This window comes from Copadichromis virginalis, linkage group LG19 (assembly GCF_057382275.1).
Source record: "Copadichromis virginalis isolate Kocher_CV1m ecotype Utaka linkage group LG19, C_Virginalis_male_GT1.1, whole genome shotgun sequence".
NCBI lineage: Eukaryota > Metazoa > Chordata > Actinopteri > Cichliformes > Cichlidae > Copadichromis > Copadichromis virginalis.
The window spans coordinates 27974483-27995891 of record NC_140636.1 but is presented as its reverse complement, the minus strand read 5'-3'; the positions used below and the strand labels follow the sequence as shown (position 1 = coordinate 27995891).

At 38.6% G+C, this 21409-nt stretch overlaps 1 protein-coding gene across 2 annotated transcripts; it reads right to left on the bottom strand.

Annotated features, from left to right (window-relative positions):
• Window positions 1–327: 327 nt before the first annotated feature.
• On the bottom strand, window positions 328–20829 carry ddhd1a (DDHD domain containing 1a). Of its 2 annotated transcripts, XM_085440958.1 has the most exons (14): window positions 19589–20829; window positions 18162–18338; window positions 14506–14607; window positions 11404–11532; window positions 10245–10392; window positions 8023–8132; window positions 7795–7901; window positions 7446–7708; window positions 6551–6626; window positions 6170–6319; window positions 5346–5410; window positions 5073–5245; window positions 4198–4395; window positions 328–3298 (listed from the first exon to the last, which is right to left on the bottom strand). In XM_085440958.1, the coding sequence occupies exons 1-14, from the start codon at window positions 20232–20234 to the stop codon at window positions 3114–3116; spliced, it is 2529 nt and encodes an 842-aa protein (XP_085297084.1). In that variant the 5' UTR covers window positions 20235–20829; the 3' UTR covers window positions 328–3113. The 2 variants fall into 2 exon arrangements, with proteins under 2 accessions (XP_085297084.1, XP_085297086.1); XM_085440960.1 differs by lacking the exon at window positions 14506–14607 and having other exon boundaries at window positions 19589–20828.
• Between the last annotated feature and the right edge of the window lie 580 nt (window positions 20830–21409).

Here is a 21409-nt window from a genome sequence, read left to right as displayed (position 1 = left end):
GAGTCACCTCTAACTGGTCCCATCTGTGAGCCTCGCCTTTGCAGATGTTGCTAAACTGCATTAAACTCGCCCCCAGTGGAAGCCACAACAGCTTTAATACAATGCAGGCTATTCACAATCTATAAGTCGGCTTTGTTGTTCACTTCAGGGGGCGCCTCGGAAAGAATCTGGTCTGAGTTTCAGATGAACAAACGCTTCTTTTGTCCTCAGTCTGGAAATGAGAAATGAAAGCATCGTCCTCCTCCACAAAAAAAGTTTCCAATCTCAATATTTTACTCTGATTATTAAAAGTAAAAAAAAAAAAAAAAAAAAAGACAGTTAATGAAGTACTGATTACATCCAAATTGGAATACTTTATAAAAAGGACATTTATACAGTGTTTTGGATGGCAGTTAGAATCCAATACAGGCATGAGTTATTGCACAGCTCCTGGGACATTTCTCCAGATCACCATATCCCTCATCATCCCATTTCATTCAACACACCCACAGTTTAATGTACATCCATTTCCCCAAAAGCCATTTATAAAGGTCTTTAGTCTGTGGACACCTGTGCTAAACTGTTTAATTATGGCTTTAATCTGGTATTGACAAGAGTGTTGAACCTACAAAAAATGTACAAGCAGACATTTCCCTGATACTTGTGGTATCTTTGACAAGACAAAAAAAAAAAAAAATGTATTGTTGTCATTCAAAATGTTGTACATCAAAATCTCATACAGTAAAACTTACAGCATATTTTACCAAAATTATCTTTAATGCGCTCCAGTTTCTTGCCTGTGACACATTTGAAAATAAGCCTAAATATGAAAATGTGCAAATTTTCACACAAGTTTTAGAAACAATGTTATTGTTACAACTACGTATTTGCTGTGTTGAAACTCACAATGTTTGACTCAATGAATGCAAAGTAAGAACAGCACTGTGTATTTGAAATACATATCCAGATTGTTTTATGCACCGTAACAGACGGGAAGTAAAGAATAAATAAAAAGTCAAAAACGGGCTGTGTTAAAATAGTTTCTGTGCAATTTATAGCCCATGAATGTTCAAGAGCCACCAGATCAAATACAGTAACACTTAACTACCCCCCTCCCTTATTAGACCCAGCTTCTGCACTACTTCCTGGTTACCTATCAGGTGATCTCCACAAGGCAGCCTGGTTTAAGTCAGTAGGCCTTTGTACACATAACACAGAAGTTAAAGAAACGACAGTCAGCGACAGCCCTTGTGTGGCACAGTAAAGCTGCAGCTTGCACCATAACAAATTCAAAAACAGCTGATTACTACATTACAATAAGCAGAACACAAGTTAAAGTTGACAATGACAGAAAGGCTCGTCTGTCACATAAATATTTACGAGGACAGTTTCATTTCATAATCTACAGCAAATAAAATCTATTCATTAGAAAAGCCAAAAGCAATCACACGTTTTTAGTCAGAATAAAGTTTCTTGGATGTGTGTTGGCACGCAGCATTATTCTTGTCCCAACAATCCATTTACTATTAATTTGACACCATGCAAAGTGAGTAAGCACTAACTTGTGCTGAATCAGTACTTGGAATTATAGCTACAATAACCCCCATCAGTACTACTATTATATTTTTATATATAAAATTTTATGATTTTCCATCATTTGTCATCTTTCTTTTCTATTTCAACTGAATTTGTAAGTAAACGATCAAGCTAGCAAAGTGTGAACTGTGGACAAAAAAAGGCAAACAAGACATTTGTTTTTATAATGAAGGTAACGTTTAAAAATTAAATAATCTACTCTACTTTTTTAACTCCAGGCCAACCACAATTTTGCCTTAGCATTAATTGAGCAGGGCATCTAATAAAAGGTGACACATACAAGTTATTTGGCCACAAGCTCAAATCCCTTTTTTTTTTTCTGAGGTAACATCCAGTTTAAGATCCCCAAAGTGTCCGAAAGTTACTAGGAAAAAATATTTCTGTATTTGTTTTAAGAAAAAATACATCTAGTACCAATGATTCATCAATACAAAGCCACGCGGGCAAAAATCATCTCCATAAGTTATCCCTAAAATAGAAGCTTGTATTTAGGAGGAAATAGTGATATTGTTTCGAGTGAGTATGTAAGATTTAGATTTTAGACTATGGTTTAGATCTCTACACTGTAAGAAAATAAGTAAATACAATTTAGTCACTGTGTTTGTAAGACACATCTGCCCCCTTGGTACTGCACTATTTATCAGTGACGATTAAACACAAAGGAAAATGTTATACTCTATTTGTGCAGTATAAAACTAGTGTTTTACTTGGGCTTTATTTGGTGCACTCTATTTCAAGACTCAAATAATTGAAAATTTAAAAAAATAGAGGGGGAAAAAGTACCAAAATAATAATTATTATAATAATTTGCCAAAATAATATGATTTAATTATAATGCATTATGTGTATTTTATGTGGGAAAGTAAAGAAATATTATATATTACACATTGCCTTTGTTTGCTCCCATGGGTTTCTTAGCATGCAGTAGCTAAATATTCAACTTGAAGAAGAGAACTTTGCCAAAAATGTTCTTTTCTTTATGTTTGTGTGTGTGCGCGCATTTGTGTAACAGAGAAAAACAAACAAACAAAAATATCAGACATAACTTGACACCTTAGTGACTGAGGCTTAGTCAAATGTGCCCCAAAGTTTCAGACAGAGTCTGTAGCTGAGCAAATTGACTTAGGTATTGTTTTACATGAAATCGATGGACATGATAGACACAGTTCAGCTGTCGAAATTCACACTGGGAATGAAGTTAGAAGTCTCTTCCTCTGGGTGCAACAATCACCTATGCATCAGTGCTTTTGTTCCTAAATAAGAGTTCCTGGTCCACCGGATCCACCATCAGGGTAAGCAATTGTGCAGAACGTAAAAAACAAACAAAAAAGATGAAAAGTTTGGAAGAAAGTTCTGAGTCTGTAAGTAATGATTCCCAAGTATTAAAAGTGCTTGATCGGGAGCCAAACAAAGACAGGATTTTCTTAGCGTATTTAAGTTTGTAAGCAAGAAAAAGTAATGAACAAAGTCACTTTATGTGTCACAAGAGATGCTTTCACTCTTTCAGTGTTGTGTTCCGTTTTAAAAAGCATGCTGCCTCACTCTGGATCCGGGGTATCTGCTGGGTTAGAGGGTGTCGCCTTCTGTTTATATATGAAGGTCAACAAGAAGAGAGCTATGTCATGTGAGCACCAGTAGCTTGTGTGTGAGGTCACTGCTGACCAGTAGCGGCTCTCAACCAGACCCTCTCTGAGCTCAAAGTCAATGCGACGCTCAAGCTCCACTGCAAGACAGAAAAACAAATGAGTAAAAACAGGAAGTATCAAGACAAATGCATAATAATACATGATTAAAAACAGACACCACATGACATCAATAGCCTGCACATAAAAGATGTCCATAGCCACACTGACATCTAGTCGACCGAGCACGTAGTGAGTGAAAGTGTGAATCTGCCTGGAAACCAAGGGCACATCATGCTGATAGTAGTGCCTTGTTCATCACACAGCAGACATGCCCTAGATTACTCTGCTTTATCCAGTATCCGTTAACTTCACTTACTACAAATAAAAAAATCATTTTTATTTAGTCTAAGGAGCTTGTAAAGAAAGTGACTGGACTTCATTACATTTCTTAAAAGACATATCACCTCTCATCCGCGAAGCTTCTTCAGTTCTAAAAAGAACTACCATGACCCTGAAGACATCATTTTTATTTATGTATTTTTTCACATTTTCATATTTTTAGACTAAACTCATTAATATCACGAATCAAGAGAACAGTAGGTTTATTTTCATAGACATCTACTCTATCCTCCTTCTTTATGCAAAGAGCAGTCGCCCCCTGCTGGCTATGAGAAAGAATGCAGGTGTAGGCCGTTTGTCACTTTCTCTGGAGGCTACAAACATCCTTTTCTTTTAAATAAAAACAAAAAACATTACTATATTACTACACTATACTATAACTATGTTACTGCATTATTTATTTATCTTTAAATCTAATTTAATTAGATTTAATCTAATCTTGAGTACAGTGAACCTCAGTGCCATTTCAAAAACAAAATACTTAATAAGAAAGTTAACAAATGGATGTGGATGATATACTTTTTTGCCTTATTTACAAACCAAAAAAAAAAAAAAAAAAAAAGAATATAAACATTACTCGAGGGATAAGTGAACTTACAGGATGTGTCAGCAGTGGGTGAGGTGGGTCGAGTCAACATAGAGAGGCCGTATGCTGACTGACTTTCTGTGCGCTTTTGCTCCTCTTCTTCAACACTTGCTCCACCCTCAAGTCCCAGAGACACTGAAGGCTGGCTGTTGGAGCGGGAAAAACGTGAGAAGAGGATTCCTCCAATGCCCTTTCCTATGCTTGCTGCTCCTGTAGTGTCGGAATAAGACAGTAGATAAAGGTAAAGTGTCTATATTATGATTTCAAAGTATAAATGCATTCATTATTATAAAAGGAGCATATTCCTCTCATTTCCACTTGATGGCACTGTGGAGCTAAAACTGTGATTTAAAAAAAAAAAAAAAAAAAAAATCTCATCTTACCTACATACAACGACCTCTTAGGATAAAATAGATTCATTAATTACAAAGTACAAATAGCACAGGGATTTTTTTCCCAGCTCTCATTCTGAGCACATAGTTGTCATCAGAAATTAAAAGAACAGTCAACAACCTGCACTGATCAGCGACAGTATTACGAACATAGACGAGTGAAGTGTATAAAATTATCTCAGTACAATGCAAAGTTCAGCTGGAAATCCTTGGATCCTCGCATTCACATGGCTATTAATTCAACAGCGAAAACTCACTTAAGCATTTTTTCAGACTAACACATCAATTACCTTTTACCACAGTAGTCTGTTCCTTCAGGTTCATCTAATCTTATCCTGAAGTAGTGAACAACCACAGACACTTTGATCCTGAACAGTCATTACTCTAAACTTCCTTACAGACTATTTTTAAATTCTTTCAAAGTGTATAACTGATGCTGGATAACAAACACTTGTAATAACATAAACACATGTGCTCAGTTTGTGTTGGACTTACCCAATATGCTGGCCTTGCCCAAATTAGTGATTGACTCCCCATAGTGCCTCCGGGGTAGGACAGGTGATGTACTGGGGCTGGGGATGCTTTCTGTATCCGACGTGGGATCTTTAACAGGGTTGAGAAAAGTAGGCCTGATCTCATCATAAGTTGTGGGGTTAGTGGCGCTACACCTGATGAATACACAGACCACAAATAGTCAGAGAATAATTACTTATAAAATATTAAGAGTCCATTCAAGGAATAGCAGGGTGATAAAATTCAGATTGTTACCAGTGTATCTGAACAGGTGCAATGTTGCTATAATGTTTCAAGATGAGTGGCTCCAATCTGTAGGCCTAAAAAGGCAGTAAAACAGGAGTTATTGACATTGCACAGTGGAAAAAACAAAAAACCTAAACTCTTCAGAACAAAGCGCGCTCTAAATTCATGCAGACAAAACTAAATCTTGACTTTAGCAGTTACATTACATCCACCACATTTCATGTGCATTCAGAAAAAACGTGTGCTCACCAGCAGAGTTTAAGTTTGCTCTCACAGCTAACTTTTATCCTTTAAGTGCACTTTCCCAGACACAGAGCAGCCAAAGTGTCAAGATGGACTGCTGTAGGACTGTATGGAGATTGATCAACTTGAAATGTAACAATTTCATCAGCTAATATATTCACTTTAATAATTAATACAGCAAATGGAGGCCAATTCAGATTAATCGGAAGGGGAAAAATGCACCTGCTATAAAAAAAAGCTTTATCATCACTCTGGGATTTTGGCTAGCTTAGCATTAGCATGCTGTCTGTGCAGATGCTTGCAAAGACCCAAAGTGCTGTTAGCAGCAAAATGCCGTTGTTTTTGCTCTGAATGTAAATAAAAATTAAAGTATCGTCCATATCCATGCTGTAAACTGCGCCACTAATTTCCTCCTCAGACACACGAACTGAAATCAGCTGTTTGTAGTGTAAATGGAACTGATAAGCCGACGCGATAGGTAAGCAGACCGATAATTCCAAAGAACTGAACTACTGGGAACCGGTTCTCGATTTCCTTTCCTGCTCATCTATAAAGGACAAGACAGTGATGGGTACAGTAAGGGTACTGACCACAGGGTCTGTGGGATGGAAGACATTGAAGAGCCTGCTACAGATTGAAGTGGGCAAGATGTGGTCTTGGTGAACACTGGTACCAGGGCGGATTCCTCTTAGTGCCAAAAATACTGCCAGAGGAGAACCCATGCAGAAGAAATTCTCTACCTGAGAAATGAAAGGTGCCAAGATTATTTACTGTAAATGTAGAAGTCTTTCGTATTTATACAGACAGGATTTATTTGTTGTGTAAATGCCACATTTAATTTCCGTTTTATTTCCTATATGGACATATATTCATTTATTTTAGGAGTACAGAACATATTAGTTTAACACCTAAAAGTTTGTCAAAGATTCTTACACATTACAGTAGTGATATTTTACAAAGCAATATAGTACCTTAAATTTCAGGGCTGGGGGGGCTGAGGGTTTAGAGGCCTCAAGTGTGGCGAGTTGATTTTCCAGCTCTTGTAACCTGCAACAAGAAGCAAGTAAAGAAGCCCAAACTACACCTTATAAAGAAATTTGAAACTTCTAAACTCCAGCGTGAAAATCTCTTTCAATATTGATACCCATTGCCCTATTAACAAAAGAGGCCAGTCATCAAAAAGTCCCCTTTTCAGTCAGATCAATAAACCTTATTACAGCATTTTCTTGTCTTACAAAGTTAATGGTGCACACAATAATGGCACTGTGCACACAGCGTGATGGGCAGTGGCCAGCTGATGTATTACTCTGCAGCCCACACACACACACACTAAAAACAAACAAGTAAAAATAAAACTTTAAAATAGGGCACGAGAAGAGCAGCATGCAGCACATGGCGTATTTATTTTAAATAAATATATAACTGCTCACCCAACACACGCGCACACACAAAAATATTAGGCTTGATGTTAAATTTAAGGATATAAACTGAGTGACAGTAACACTGAGCCACTGATGTTATGGCATAGATGATTAAGGGAAACATTCGGAGTAAAGTAAAGTTCAATTAATCAGATTTTTGGAGGCAAAATAAACATTTAATTATGAGCTTTTCATTAAAATTCAGTATGAGTGGCTATTTTTTAAAAATATTTTAATAAACATGTTAAATTTAACCTATCTAATTCGACTACAAAGCTGAATTGGGGAGGGGGTTGCCATTAAAGTATCAAAACTCAATTCTCAAGGCTCCTTGACATTAACCGCTTTAAACTCATATCTTTTAGGATCCAAACAGACACAACTGAACTGAACACAACTATACATACAGCGCAGGGTGTCATTAACCTACAAAGGAAAGCTCTACCTGTTCCTTGTTTGCCTCTGCTGCTCTAAAAGGTGCCTCTCTTCATAGGACATCCAGCGAAGGTCTAGGTCCTCCTCCACAACGCGATGCTCCTGCAAACAAAACCGCACGGGATCCCAGCCAGTAATGATGTCATACGCGATGACACAGCCAAGAGAGTGAGACACGATAGACACTTTGCCACCCTTTTTCTCGAAATCAGGGTTCCGTGAACAGAAAAGTGAGTAGAGCTTGTTCAGCTCCTCTGTTAGACCCTTGGTAATCTGGAGAGGGAGAGAATGTGAAATAATGAGAAGAGACGAAGAGAGAGCACCAGGGACTCTAATTACTGAATCTGTATGACTCTTACTTCATCCCGGTAAAGAGGGCTGTTGTAATACATGATATCCATGGCACTGCTGTTGAGAAGGTCTCTCAGTCCTCTCACTTTGTCTGGTGTGATGGAGTCTACCGTATCTGCAGAAACATACCCACATCTGAGCACAAAAAAAAGAGCTAACGACAACAGACTATTGTTCATATATGCAGTCATCAAAAATGTATTTCTTCCACAAAAGACAACAACATGCATGCACACCTCCGTCCAGTGTGAGTTTGGAGCGCCACTCGACAGGCAGGAACTCCACATGTTCCTCATTGTGCTCTGAGAAGTGTTTCTCCTCCATCTTCCTCACACCTTCCCGCAGCCTAAACATACAATAACAAAACAGCATATAATGTATTTAACAACAATATTGCAGATATACAACTGAAGGACTTAAGAGTGCATTTGGGAATATGCTGTTTAGTAACCATGTCATTGTCACTTTGTCTCAGGAGCAGTTTATTATAACGACAGATTCGAAGTCTAAATCTATATAGTCTTAGTCATACGACTGTCAGACAGAAAAGAATGATGCCCATTTTACTGATGCAGCTGCTTCCCTTGTGCAGCATGCATACAAAGGCTACACTGCTATTAGCCCTATATGGGACACCATTAGCTTGCAGGATACACTAAATACACAAAGAGAGAGGGGTGAGGCAGTTGTTGACATGGATAAATGGAGGTTGGGAGAGGCTTTTAAATGACTGCACTGTGAAAAGAGCACCTAATGCAGGTTTTGACAGGACTTTCAGTGCAGGGGAAATGCTCAAAGGTCTGAGTGCTGCTTTACAGCTTTCCCAAGTTTTGTAAGGTTTTCCTTGCTTTTAGATTGGCTTTAATGAAGACAGTCAGGTTTGGCATTTGAGGATTAGCAGGTTTACACTGTCTGATTTTGTTTTAGGACATTGTAACTGGAACATCTCACCACAATTTGCTTCATCAACATACATGTAAGAGACTGAAAAGACAAATACCTAATATTACTTCAGGTAAAAAGAAGCAACCAAAAATCAAACAAATACATCAGGTTTTCAGGATGATTGTTTCTCTTGGCTGAGAAAGTGTGTGCGCTATAATCGACATGAAGATAGAAGAAATGTTTACAATATGTTTACAGTAAACATTTACATTGCAGCTTGACTGTGTACTTTATCTGCTTTAACTCCTTAGTTTGTGACACAGTGACAGTTCTGCACAAGTGTAATTAAAGCTTCCACACCTATGGTCCAAGGCTATTTCAGTTATTCCTTTAGATAAAAACAGACATATGAAAGGACTGCATCTAGCTTAAGCAACATATGATCAATACTGTATACACAGCTGAACTCCAGTGAGTTTAAAAGAGAAATTGATGCTGTGATAACTTACTTTATCAGATTTCTATAGACAGAAGTGTCTATTGTGCACTGTCATTTTAAGCTCTACATAATTTACAATTTTCTAAGTTCCTCATAACCAGATGTAACTTTTGAAAGACAAAAGAAACTCAGTAGGTTTATTCAAGTAAAGTATCAACACAGCATCAAGCTGACTGTTTTGTTTTTATGTGTCGAGTGCTCTATAGAAGATCCAAATAAAAGAGATACATCTTCCCACTGGCATGAAATCTGGACAGATGAAGGTTATATAACCAATAAGTATATAAAACACTGAGACAGAATGGCACGACTTGATTAGGAACTGATTAGGACTGGAAACATGGGCAAAAACTGTAACCACATTTTTGCCTATGTTTCCAGTCCTGGAAACAGCTGGTTTTATTCTGCAACATGAATCCTGTCATTTTTCTTTACTTACTTTTATAGAACTGCATTTCCCTGTTCTGTTGTGTCTATGTGTGTTATTTTTAAGGTTTGGTACACTGTGTGATCACACATTAACAACGCAAGTGTAAATTAACAGAACGGCATGAGCAGACCAAGAGTGAGAAAGATGGGTAGAGAAAATCAGGCAGGAGAAGAAAACAGAGTCTGCAGGAGTGGAGGGGGGAAAACTGAATGATTTAGTGGATACTGTTGTATGAGCAGTGCTTCAGTTATGCACTCTGACACTTCAGAAATGCACTAGCTACATAATTGGCAACAAAAGAAGACAGACAGGTATGTGTCAGGTTTATGTCAAATCCATCATATCACATTGCAAAAAAACCACAACAAAACGATGTAAGCTTAGTTAGGAGCACAGAAACGTTAACACACAGAGAAACTATGAATCTACAAAAGAGGAACAAGAAGTGAGACTGTTTGTTTTTAGCAGAGAGAACATGAACTGTGACAGTTCCAACATTACACCACAGTATGTCCCAGGAAGACTTTTCTTACATTGCCTTTGACTTCATCTATACTAGGTTTTAATTTTATTCCAGATTCCATTGGAATGAAATTGAAAGTACTGCTATCATAAAAAGAACAAACATACAGGTATCAACTCACATTCCAGTGTTTTTAATAATGCGCCCCTGGTCCATCTTCTGTCCAATGCCATGAACCACAAAGACAATGTGCGTAGTCTGAGGCGGTCTGTCCTCGGGTGAGGCCTCCTCAACATAACCCCGATGGAGCCGCGTACCGCTGCTTGAGGCTAAAAGACAAGTAAGGACGGGGTTGGAGTTTCATTTTACAAAAGCAAGCTTTAAAAAGAAAAAAACCCCCAGCTATTTAAACTTAGTGTTTTCTGTAGAATTTATGTATTTAAAAACACATTACAACTATGTTCACCAGAAAGCTATAAAAAGCTGCAGTGATGGAGTCCAAAGAGGCCAGTAGGTGAAACCTGGGAACCCTGCTGTGATTGTGGCTGCCAATGTGTCAATGGGGCCAAGTGTGTCACCTTATTTAGAATCTATAATCTAGTCTAGTCATGTGTTACACAGCAGGGTAATAGAATCTACTGGACTGCTGCCTGGTTAGCACTAAATGAACATCTCAGGTAAAATTGAAATAACCAGGTCCATTTTGTCCAATAACCTGAAAGCAGGAGAGATTAATGTGCTGTAGGGCTTGAAGACTGTAGATCAGAATAGAGTCATCCATCCGGATCAAACATCAATTGCTTTTTGTTATCTTTTCAGTAGCACATGGGCCCTTTAAGCACTTGGCAGATGGACACAGAGTGACCTCCTGGGCTAATCCAGTTAGGACACTGCGTTTAAATACCTGATGCAAACTACAAATGCATTAATATACAGGTCGTTGTGTGCACTGGACGCTTGTTCAAGCTCACGAAATAGGAAATCAATTCGATTTTCTGACTAAACACTTGGCTTCACACATTTTATAGGCATATCCTTAGCAAAGAGGATAAACTTTATTGAAATAAAATTTTTCTCCACCTATGCAAGTGTGCATGTCGAAATCTGTAAGGCTTGAGTCAGTTACTTCATGCTAACCTTTAGCAGATATGCTTACCATAACAATGTGTTAGCAAGCTGGTGTCGGCTGAATACTACACAGTAGAACACATGCATGTAAAGTCAAGGGATGCTAGTAATTGTAGTTTGAAATCATTTAAGCAGATATGATGCGTTTCTGTACCGTGCTTTCATCAGAAATGCTAGTAAATAAATAAAGGAAACCTTAAGTGGTTACAGACCTTTGGAGAAGCCCAGTTTCTGGGTGACTGTTCTTGCAATTTTGGAAGTTGTGGCATCGCTGTAGAGGTAGATCTCGTCCACGCTGTGCCAATCCACATGTGATCGACTCAGCTTTAGACTATGGATGGCTGCAGGGGGCAGTGAGAGAGAGGAGTGAGTACATGAACAGTTAGAGGAAAGACAGGACACAAGGAGATTGGTCTTGGGGGGGATAGAAGGAAAACTTAGGTAACAGGAAAAATCAAAATAAATCAAATTTACAAAGCAGTAATTAGGAATGTGGTGCAAATTAGCAAAAGTAGGAACAAACTAGTCTAACGGCTTGATGAAATGCAGCACAGAGCATTGATCTGCAGACAGAAAAACACATCAAACCAACACAAATTATGTTTGCAGATTTCAGCTCTGGCTTGTTGCCCTCCTTGTGCATCATCAGCTGTAGATATATTTGGTACTGATATCTACATTTAGTTCTCTTACTGTTATTTTTTTTCCTCCTGGTTCTCAATTCAAAGTGTAATGCAGTGACTAGAGCAAGTAAGAGCAGAGGTAGACTAGAGAGCAGGCACCATTTGCTACAGAAGCTAAGAGCAATAGGTGAGACTGGTTCACTCAACAGTTATTTATGTCTCTGTCCTTTAAGTGCATTGTGCAATCAAATTAATTTGAACAAGACTGGTGGAAAACTCATGCACTGGTCCAGTGCACAGTCTATTGTCTGGTTCACACACTATTGTACAGCAGCTGAAGGTCACATTTCTTCACATTGCTCGGAACCAAACTGGGAATTAAAACCCTTAAGAACAAAAAAGTATAGTACTTGGAAAAATGCCATTTTCCAGATTGTGTTCTCTAGTTTCAAACTCTTTAATATGGTCACACAAACCCTGGGGAAAAAATGGAACTGCATTACTATTACGCAGAGAATCTAATTTCTTAAAGTTTAAATGCAGTTTTTACTTAATAACAGAGTACTGAAAAAAATGAACATGTGTCACAACTATGCATCATTTCCATATTTTTATTAATTAAACATTCCTAACAAAATGGAAAGATAAATAGTAAATAAGACATCTGTCAATAAATTTGAGAATTTACCAGCTCCCTCTAATACACCTGAATTTAAAATGTGCTGATGCATCTGTTAAACTGGTCTACTGTTGCTTGGCAGGATACTTTCACTGTGGGTAGGTTTGCTTTATGGGTAATGTGATGACAAGCCCTTATTAAACTGTACTAAAGACCTGTTCACTTTGAATGTAACCAGTCCCAAGCTGAATGACTGCCTCTAAGAAATGAGGATAACTTGTAGAGATTGAAAAAAAGAAACGTTTGTTGAAAAGAACAGGCAAAGTGACAGGTTGTCACTTTTATTTGGCAGATAAAAAAATAGTTTGTTGTGACATTCTTTCCATTTGAGGCAATTCTTAGAAAGTTTTCTCTGTCACATATATTTCCGGTCATTTTAAAATTGCATCACCAAATACTGACAGTAATCAACAAGAAAGGGAAACGAGCAGTTCTTCTTAGAAGAGCGCCTTTTGCCAACCAGGCTGGTTTCATCTCAAACAGACTCCTTACCTCATATCTCTGTACCCAGAAGACACCATACAGGTGAAAAGGAGGGTGGCATTTGCTATAAGAGCTGCACAGTTCTAAACAAACTAGTTTGAGGCCAACTCAAACTGTTGAGACTTATCTGTAGCCAAATCCACAGTAAAACAGGAGATACTTAATAACAGGAAAAAACTAGGAAGTATGCCTAACTTCTCCACTTTACTGGTTTTATTAATATCAAAAGTTTGAGTGAAAATTGTTGACTGATGTTTAGTGCTGTAAAATAACACTTCCTGTTTTACAGTGAAAGGCAGCAGGTAAGGAAATGAAGGTAAAAGAGGAGGGGATCAAAATGTACACAGGGACAGACAGACAACCCAAAAAAAGAACTCACTGAGCTAGATCTCTAACAGCCTGTCAAGAATGACCAAGAAACACAGGATGAGAGTATTTGTTATACAGGGATGGGCAAGGAGTGAAGGAACTGGGGAAACTCTTGAAGAAAGAAACTTCATGTATGCAAGAATCTCAAATCTGGAGAGAGGTAAAAAATAAATATTGGGAATAAGAATAAAAGGCAAAATTGAAATAAAATGAAATAAACTGGCCTGGGACTGTGACATTTGTTCCTGACGAAAAGTTTCAACTTTTTTCTTGACTATGTCTTGACAAAAATAACAGATTCCTTTCATCCAGGGCCACCTCAGAGCAGCAAAGACAATCCAATTTTCATGTAATATAGCAGCTAGGCTTTAGATCGGCTGCTTCAGATTTACTAGAAGATGAGGACACAGACCCCAGGACTTCTCTATTCAATAAATCCAGAACTAGGACAGTGATGGACTTGAAAGAAGCTGTTAAGGGTTATAATAGTAACTGTTCATAAATGGCTTCTCTGTTTGGCTCATCAATTGTGCTTGGGTCTCAACAAAGAGCTTTGTTCATGGCCCTTAAAGTGGGAGCTTATGATGGTGGTTCATTAATGGTACAGTCATACTGCCAGAGGACTGAGATAAAGAGAGCAAAGAAAGAGTGAGTAAGAAATGGAGAGGAAAGGAGTTTTTTCGTTTTTTTTGTTTTTTTAAAGACAGCAGAAGCCTTCAAAAGGCTTTTTTGAAGACTAGCTTATTTATTCCATGTCTACTGGCATTAGGGATCTTGCTCTGGTAGTTGAGTGAACCCTGTTGTCTACTCACTATTCCAGCAAGGAGATGAAAAAGACATATGCAGGATTCCCCAAAAAGCAGCAATGCTAACAACTATAGCACAAAACTCTTAAGTATATGCACAAAGGAAGATGTTCTAGCAACTAGGCCCAGTTAAGGCTGCAGCACAGAAAGCAGCCTAAATTCCCTTTAAAACAACTGCTAACTGAGCCTAGGTCTAGTTTTTAAATAGTCAAATTATTTCAAAAGTTTGAACCACACAAGAAAGAAAACTCAAGTTTCAAAGAGACCAAGCTGCTATAAGAAGGGGATACAAGCTAGATCTAATACACCAGATTTTTTAGGGAGAAGAAAAAATAAAATTGTATTTTACAGTACCTTGGCAGCGTTTGCGCTTGTGACATGTAGGTTTAGTACTCATCTGATATCCACTCCATTTGAACAGAAAAGGGAGGTAGAAAGGGGGCAGGTGGGAGAGAACTAACAACCAACAGTGAGTGAGTAATGGCCATTACCCTGGTGTCACACAAACTACTGCTGTCATCACTCTTGAACAAGTAGCTCTATCAAGTAGTGCTGCAGTCAGGTTACCACTTTAACCAGGACAGACTAAGAGTCTGTGCTGGTTACCGCAGCGACCTGGTGGCTATAGGAAATGTCCTGATACAACGCGAACTTATTGTGAGCCTTCAGGCCGAAAATGCAGCACTGTTTGACATGTGCTATAGACGACATTTTTACACTTATCAAAGAAATACAGAGAATATCTACACATGGCATGACTCTGACTATACAGGCTACAAATCCCCATTATTTCTTTTTGTTTACGTGTACTACATAAGTTCATGTCTAACAGCATTAACAGTACTTATTTTTCTATTTCACTTAATGAATAATTCATATGTTCCTATTTATAACCATTTTGAGGAGGTGATGCTGAAACCAACCTACTGACTACATTTTTACAAAGAGCTCTGAATAAGTATCTGGGAGATTATCTCCAATGCCTCTCTTACCTGGAGCACAGATTAGAAGATGTATTTCTTTCCACTGTGAATAATCTAATTGCTTTGTATATGATTTAATTAGTTAGAGATAAGTAGGTGTTTTAGTTTAATTGCAAGCGCTTAGAAGTGGTGAGAATGAGGATAATTTACTGCCATATCTTATTGGATGACTGATCTAATTTCATTTTCTCCTTCAATAAATGAGTGTCAGCTTGTGAAAACAGCCATGTAAAACCACACACATAAGTCCACTGTTCGATAGAAACTAAAACTTGGTTATTCATAATATTTTATCATGACTGGGTAATTTTTTCTCTATTGATTTTATTACTAAATTTATGCTAGTATTTTAATTAGTAAGAAAAATGCTACGTGACAAAATCAGTTCCACAAACATGTAGGCTTTCTCAAATTTGTTAATCAAATCAGCAAGTGCACAAGACATGTCTCACTAAAACATTCAATCAAAGACAACCCAGACATCAGACTTGCAAATACTGGTAGAGGTGAAAAGCTGTGGAGGACAGAACTGCTGAGTGTATGGGAGGGTTTTGTTATAAAAGCTACCAGTAATGTGCATTTGGGTATTACAGCACTGATGGATCCATTCATAACTAAGTGGTTCCTTATGATTGAGATACCGAGTATGAGAGGAAGCAGTCCAAACAGGTCACAGTGAACTGATAACCTTCATCTGTTCTGCATCATATAATATAAAACTATCTTTGCGGATAAGATAAAACAAATCCCTTTACCAACTCTTTGTTACAGTAGGCTGTGAATGTAAACACTGTAAACCTGACTCTTCCTGCCAAATGACTTCTTTGTTTGTATCCTAAGCACAAGTCAGTACCATACATCTGTCAAATGTACGCTATGTTATTAAGTGTGAATTTTCTGTTTCTTTTAAGTATGTATCAGTCATCAATTATCCCATGGTGTTCCTACACTCTGGTGTTTAATAAAATGTAGCAGAATATGCAGCACACAAACTAACTTATGAGGCTTGCCTACGTCAAACGACACACACTGCATTGCTCAAAGATGACACAGTGTCCAGCCTGCACGCTTTGTTTTTTCCCTGACGTCTTTTAAGGCTGACATACTGGACACGCCCTATAGTTTTTACTACTGGCTTACACCAGTGATCACCATCTGCGATTCCTGTCAGCTTAAGACTCAAATGACAGCAGGCATTCCTTGAAGAAAGTGTCAAACGATAACAATAAAAAAATTTAAAAAAAAGGAAATAGGGGGTGACGCCATTGTTTAATTTTCTATAACAGTAAAAATCACAATGAATCTTCACTTCATAAAATACACCATATCACGCATGGGTGACACATCAGATTTAACTCTTCCTTGTTTATTATTTAAGAAGAACCAGCAGAAGCAGTATATCAGCCCATATTTTGCACTTGCACCACACTGATGACGATGTACCTGCAGAGCATACTGGTATGCCTACCATGTCTTCTGCTGCACTAACATTTAGTCTACGCTAGGGAACACAATAAAAATAGTAGCAATAGGTAAAGGAGACAGCGATATCTTGGGGAATGTATTTACTGCAGTACTGTCAGGGATTGCTGCCTTATTGAATGACGCATTTATAGATCGTGGTGCTAGCCCTTATTGTTGTCAGGGCTTCAAATGATTAGTTTCAAGATAAAACATATTTCTTTAAAAGCTGCCTGAAGGAGGAACTCAAACAAGGTGAATTATCAGGAGCTACCATTCACTTTCCCTTCATGCTTTTACAAATATAAGAGGAAAATACTTTTTTTTTTCCCATGCAGATCTTGAACGTTGCCAAGATACGCACTACATGAATGCACATGCAAATGATGGTTCTTTAGGTTTTATTAACATATATATCTTACGTATGGCTTTCAAAGGGTGAGTAGGTTATTCTCCCTTGCAATAGTACATTAGACAAGTTAAAGTCTTATGATCTGCGCATTGAGTAATGGAGAGTCTGCCAAGTGTCACAAAACCAATTTGTGTGGCCTTGTACATTATTTCTCTCACCTTGCAAATAACTGGACTTTGAGCCTTCTTTCCACTAAGACTTTATACACTTGCATCCATATACTTCTAAATCTCTTAGCGTCCGTGTACACAATGCGTGTCAAACATGAGCGACTTTATATCGTTTTCTCTTATATGTCTTGAGATTAAATAAAAATTGAAGAAAAATAGTGACATGTAATGTCACTAAGATTGAAGCAAGGTATGCAATGTAGTACACAAGTCCCAGATTACCTTGGTGATATTGTGAGTCTTGTTTTTACAATAAAGACTAAACTTTTCCCACCATCTTTATCAGCTGCTGCATGCTTTTCTCTCTGCTTTTGCTCTATTTATCACACACCCACACACTTATCACCAGTGAAGGTCCTGTAGATCTGGCTGCGTAAAGGAGACTGCTGAATCAAAGAACCCCTTTCTTATTGCCTTTCACAGCTAAATGCTGCTACATTTCGCTTGAGCCAGCCCTCAGAGGAGGACCAGCCAGAACGTACGAGTTGCACCTGCTATATACTAGAAGGGTGACATGACAAAACCTACACCCACATGAATGGACACACCTGCCTCATTCATTTCAACTGAACGTGCATCTACACTAGCAATTTTGAGCTGTCTCAAAATTGCTCATTTATGACTCTGGTTACTTTTATTCTAGTTTCACTGTTTCACAGATTTGGTGCGTTTTTCACTGACTTACTTTTTAAAGGAATTTATAACCAGCAATGGCTATGAGAGCATTTAATCTTCTCACTTGCATTCGCAGTCATCAGTAGATGCATTGGAAGGTTATTACTCAAAGACATTCTGGCTAATGCAACAATCAGCATCAGATTAAGCTATGATCTAGTTAATAAGTTCATTTATTGTGTTAGTTATAAGAATGGATGCTTCAGTGCTGTGTTCTTTAACGCATTTTTGTCTTTAAACGCTTTATATTACAGAATTTACTGCACCAAGGTTAAGGCTGTCCTGCCCTTGCCCTTCCCCAGAGCTCACCATCTTTACTATCAATGGTCCTGGGAACCAAATCCATCTCAAAGGTATCCTGCACGTGTTGCCCACGGAAATGGTTAAGGTGCTCCCGTTCGATGAGGTCACTTTCGTCTTCATCTAATGGCAACCAAGTACCATCGATAAACCACTGGCCTCTCATCACTGGGATATGGTCTTGTTCTGTAGGACAACAGCCATTATCTAGTATCAAATCCAAAACAAAACAAATAGCTCCTGCATGGATGGGAATCATGAAATTTCAATTTTTGGCAAGGAATAAATATATTGTTTTATTTAGCAAGTAGAAATGAAAGTAAGTCGGTTTCTGGAAACTGAATCCTTTCGTTGTAACTCAACAAGTCTGACAAATCCTGGGGGGCAAAGTCTCAGTGGTTAATGCAGAGAGGCCATGTTTGATTACAGTCTTGAGTGACATCATTAAGTAATTCTCTGGTGGTGAATAAGAGTGTAGGATCTTAAATTAGGCTGCCTTAGAAAGAGAACTTCTCTCTCTCTACAGAGTGAGCCTGTTCAAAGTCTGTCTATTTCTATTTAAAGACAAAGTGTTCTAAAGCTAATGTAGACACATAGACTGACAGTAGGTACAGTTCAGTCAAGTAAGTTTGTTAGGCTTGTCGGCAATATGCCAAACTAAAGCTAAGAACTATTTAACACAACCTTGATTTTTATTTTTTTATTTTCTAAATAGTCTGATGTTTTCTATCTTATAGTATATCAATGACCTTTATACATGTTCCATTGTGTAAACTAATCTCTCACTTGTGAACTGATATGCTTTGGATGACTATTCAAACGTCCTCCTTTAGTATCTATTTCACATTCTTAACTGTTAACGTAGCCGTCAGACCACACTGAAAGAGTACAGAGAGGGTCTCAATGCATCCACAGCATCAACAACTGTGAAAATAACCTCTTCTGTAAATGTCATTTGAAATTAAGCTTCAAAAGACCCAGTTAACCATGAACCCTATTCATTCAGGTCAGGTTTTCCGAAGCTCTATAGCAACTGCCTTCCTTTGTTCCCTGCCTTTTCCAGGAAATATCAACGAATTAGTTAATGCAGATCAGCTGAGCTCAATACACTGACATCCAGAAAAAAAGGCCAGATGAAGTACTTAGCTTGCAAGAAAAAAAAAAAAGAAAAAGAAAAGACAACTATGCAGTCTACAGTAAAAGTCTACAGAAAATGTATACTCAGCTACAGGTTTAACATTTAAACTAGAACCTTTTACAGAACAGTGTGAAGTGTTTTGTAAGCTAATATATTGCAGATCTCTGTAGTTTTCATAACATCTACGTGAGGTTTGACTAATAGAAGTTGTGTTTCTTATTCTCTACCAGGAGCTACTTTACATGTGACTGATGCAGAGGTGATTTAATTTGGGTTGCATTGGGGTGATTATACTTACGTTTCCAGTAGACAGGACAGCATTGTCTCTGTATTATATCAACCTGATAGAGTCCTCCTCGCACACACACTGACTCTACATTGAGTTCAATGCTTTCAGCGTCCCTCTCATCAGAGGACACGGTGGATGTGTCCAAGGACCCGCGGCCTCCGTGCACACTGCTGGTCCTCGTTTCTGCTGGCACTGCACCGTTCATCCCTGTGCTCTCCAGCTCTCTAGACCCGCTCTCCTCCTCTCTTCCACTGGCCTGGGGGCATGCTGCACCGGGGTTCAGCTCGCAGTGTTTCCGAAACATTAGCTCAATATTAAGTGAATCGTGGCCCAAAAAGGGCTTCCAAGTTTTTTTGTCCTCTTTGTAAAACCACCGCACTTCCTCCGGACCGAGCTCCGTGACCACCTCGTTGAATCTATGTCTGGAGCTGTTGGATCTAGATCTCTTTCTTCTCTCGAACAGAGGACCGGTGTTATTCCCATAGTTGTCATACTCAGGAGAGCTACTGCTGAGGTAGTCTTCCTGGGAGTTCAGATCCAACACCAGACCGCCTTGAGCGCTGTGATGTCTGGCGTGTAAAAGCGGCAGCTGCCCTTCCAGTCCCGACTGGACTGAGGACATCCCAGCCTGCAGTGTTTCATCGTCGAGACTCATCTCGTGACAGCACGAAAACACATCGCTTCTCAAAACTCACTCTTTGTTGCCGGTAGTGTCAGCGCTGACCTTTTAGTATAAAAAGAGCTTAATTGAGGGATTTTGGTTGTAATGTTGATGCTGCTCATAACTATCCAAGAAACCCGACCTCAGCGCTGTGCTCACTGCACCTTCAGAAAGCGGTTACTGCTCCGCGGCAGCTATCGTCAGGCTTCATATTAGTCCAAAAATGAAACTTTCATAAAGAAACACGCCTAGACCAACTTCCATCACATTTTCTGAGCGCACCACAGCGGTCGCTACATCACCTTGTTAGCCCAGCTTGCTAGCTGGCTAAGCTAATACCGGCTGGAGAACTCGGAGAATTGCGTATTAGCGAATCTGCAGCGATAAAACGAGAAACGAGTTTTCTTGCCCTTTAAGTGAAATAAAAACATGTCAAACCACTTTCCTGTTATCGACTTGCTGTAACGCTGCTTGACAAGAGTAAATATTACCGTCACTATACTTTGAGTGTTCCGGGTCACTGTGGAATTTCTGATTCATTCGTTGACAAACAAATCTCGCGTAGTGCGCTAGCATGCGTGTGCTTGACAGCAGGTCACGGGATCCATGAACGCGCACGTAGAAACTGTGAGAACATTACGTCACTCCGCCCTCTGTTTAAAAACTGAATTGTTCTTATCGTGCACTAGATGGAGATAGAAACCTATAATAGCCGTTGGGCACGAGTCTATTGCAATGATCGTGACAATGCTCTAATTCCCACTAGATGACAGTAAAGACTTGTTCATTTTAAAGAGATTCCTAATATCACCGCTTTAGGAACTGTTTAAGGAACTGCAAGTTTACACTTTCAAAACACATTTCTATACACAATTAACTATTATAGGGACATATTAATAGAAACAGTTGACAGTGTTGAATGCCCTTTAAAAGTCTGACACATATGACACATTAATGAAAAAAAAATAAAAAATCATATATAGGTGTTCAAATGACTTGAGATCTGGTGGCTGAAAAGGACATAGCAGGTCACCTAATTTTAAGATCCATCAGACTATTCTGTACCCCTCTCGTGCCTTGTGGATGGGGCCATTGTTATCCTGAAAGAGGACCATCAGGTCATCACTCTGAACAAGTCTATGCTAATTTACACTGACTCTGAGTTCAGA

Coding starts and splice junctions, on each gene's coding strand:
- ddhd1a (XM_085440958.1), bottom strand. CDS start 20,234: ATGAGTCTCGACGATGAAACACTGCAGGCTGGGATGTCCTCAGTCCAG. Junction 7,709..7,794: donor GCCCTCTTTACCGGGATGAA/GTAAGAGTCATA, acceptor CTCCCTCTCCAG/ATTACCAAGGGTCTAACAGA. Junction 5,411..6,169: donor TCCATCCCACAGACCCTGTG/GTCAGTACCCTT, acceptor CTGCCTTTTTAG/GCCTACAGATTGGAGCCACT.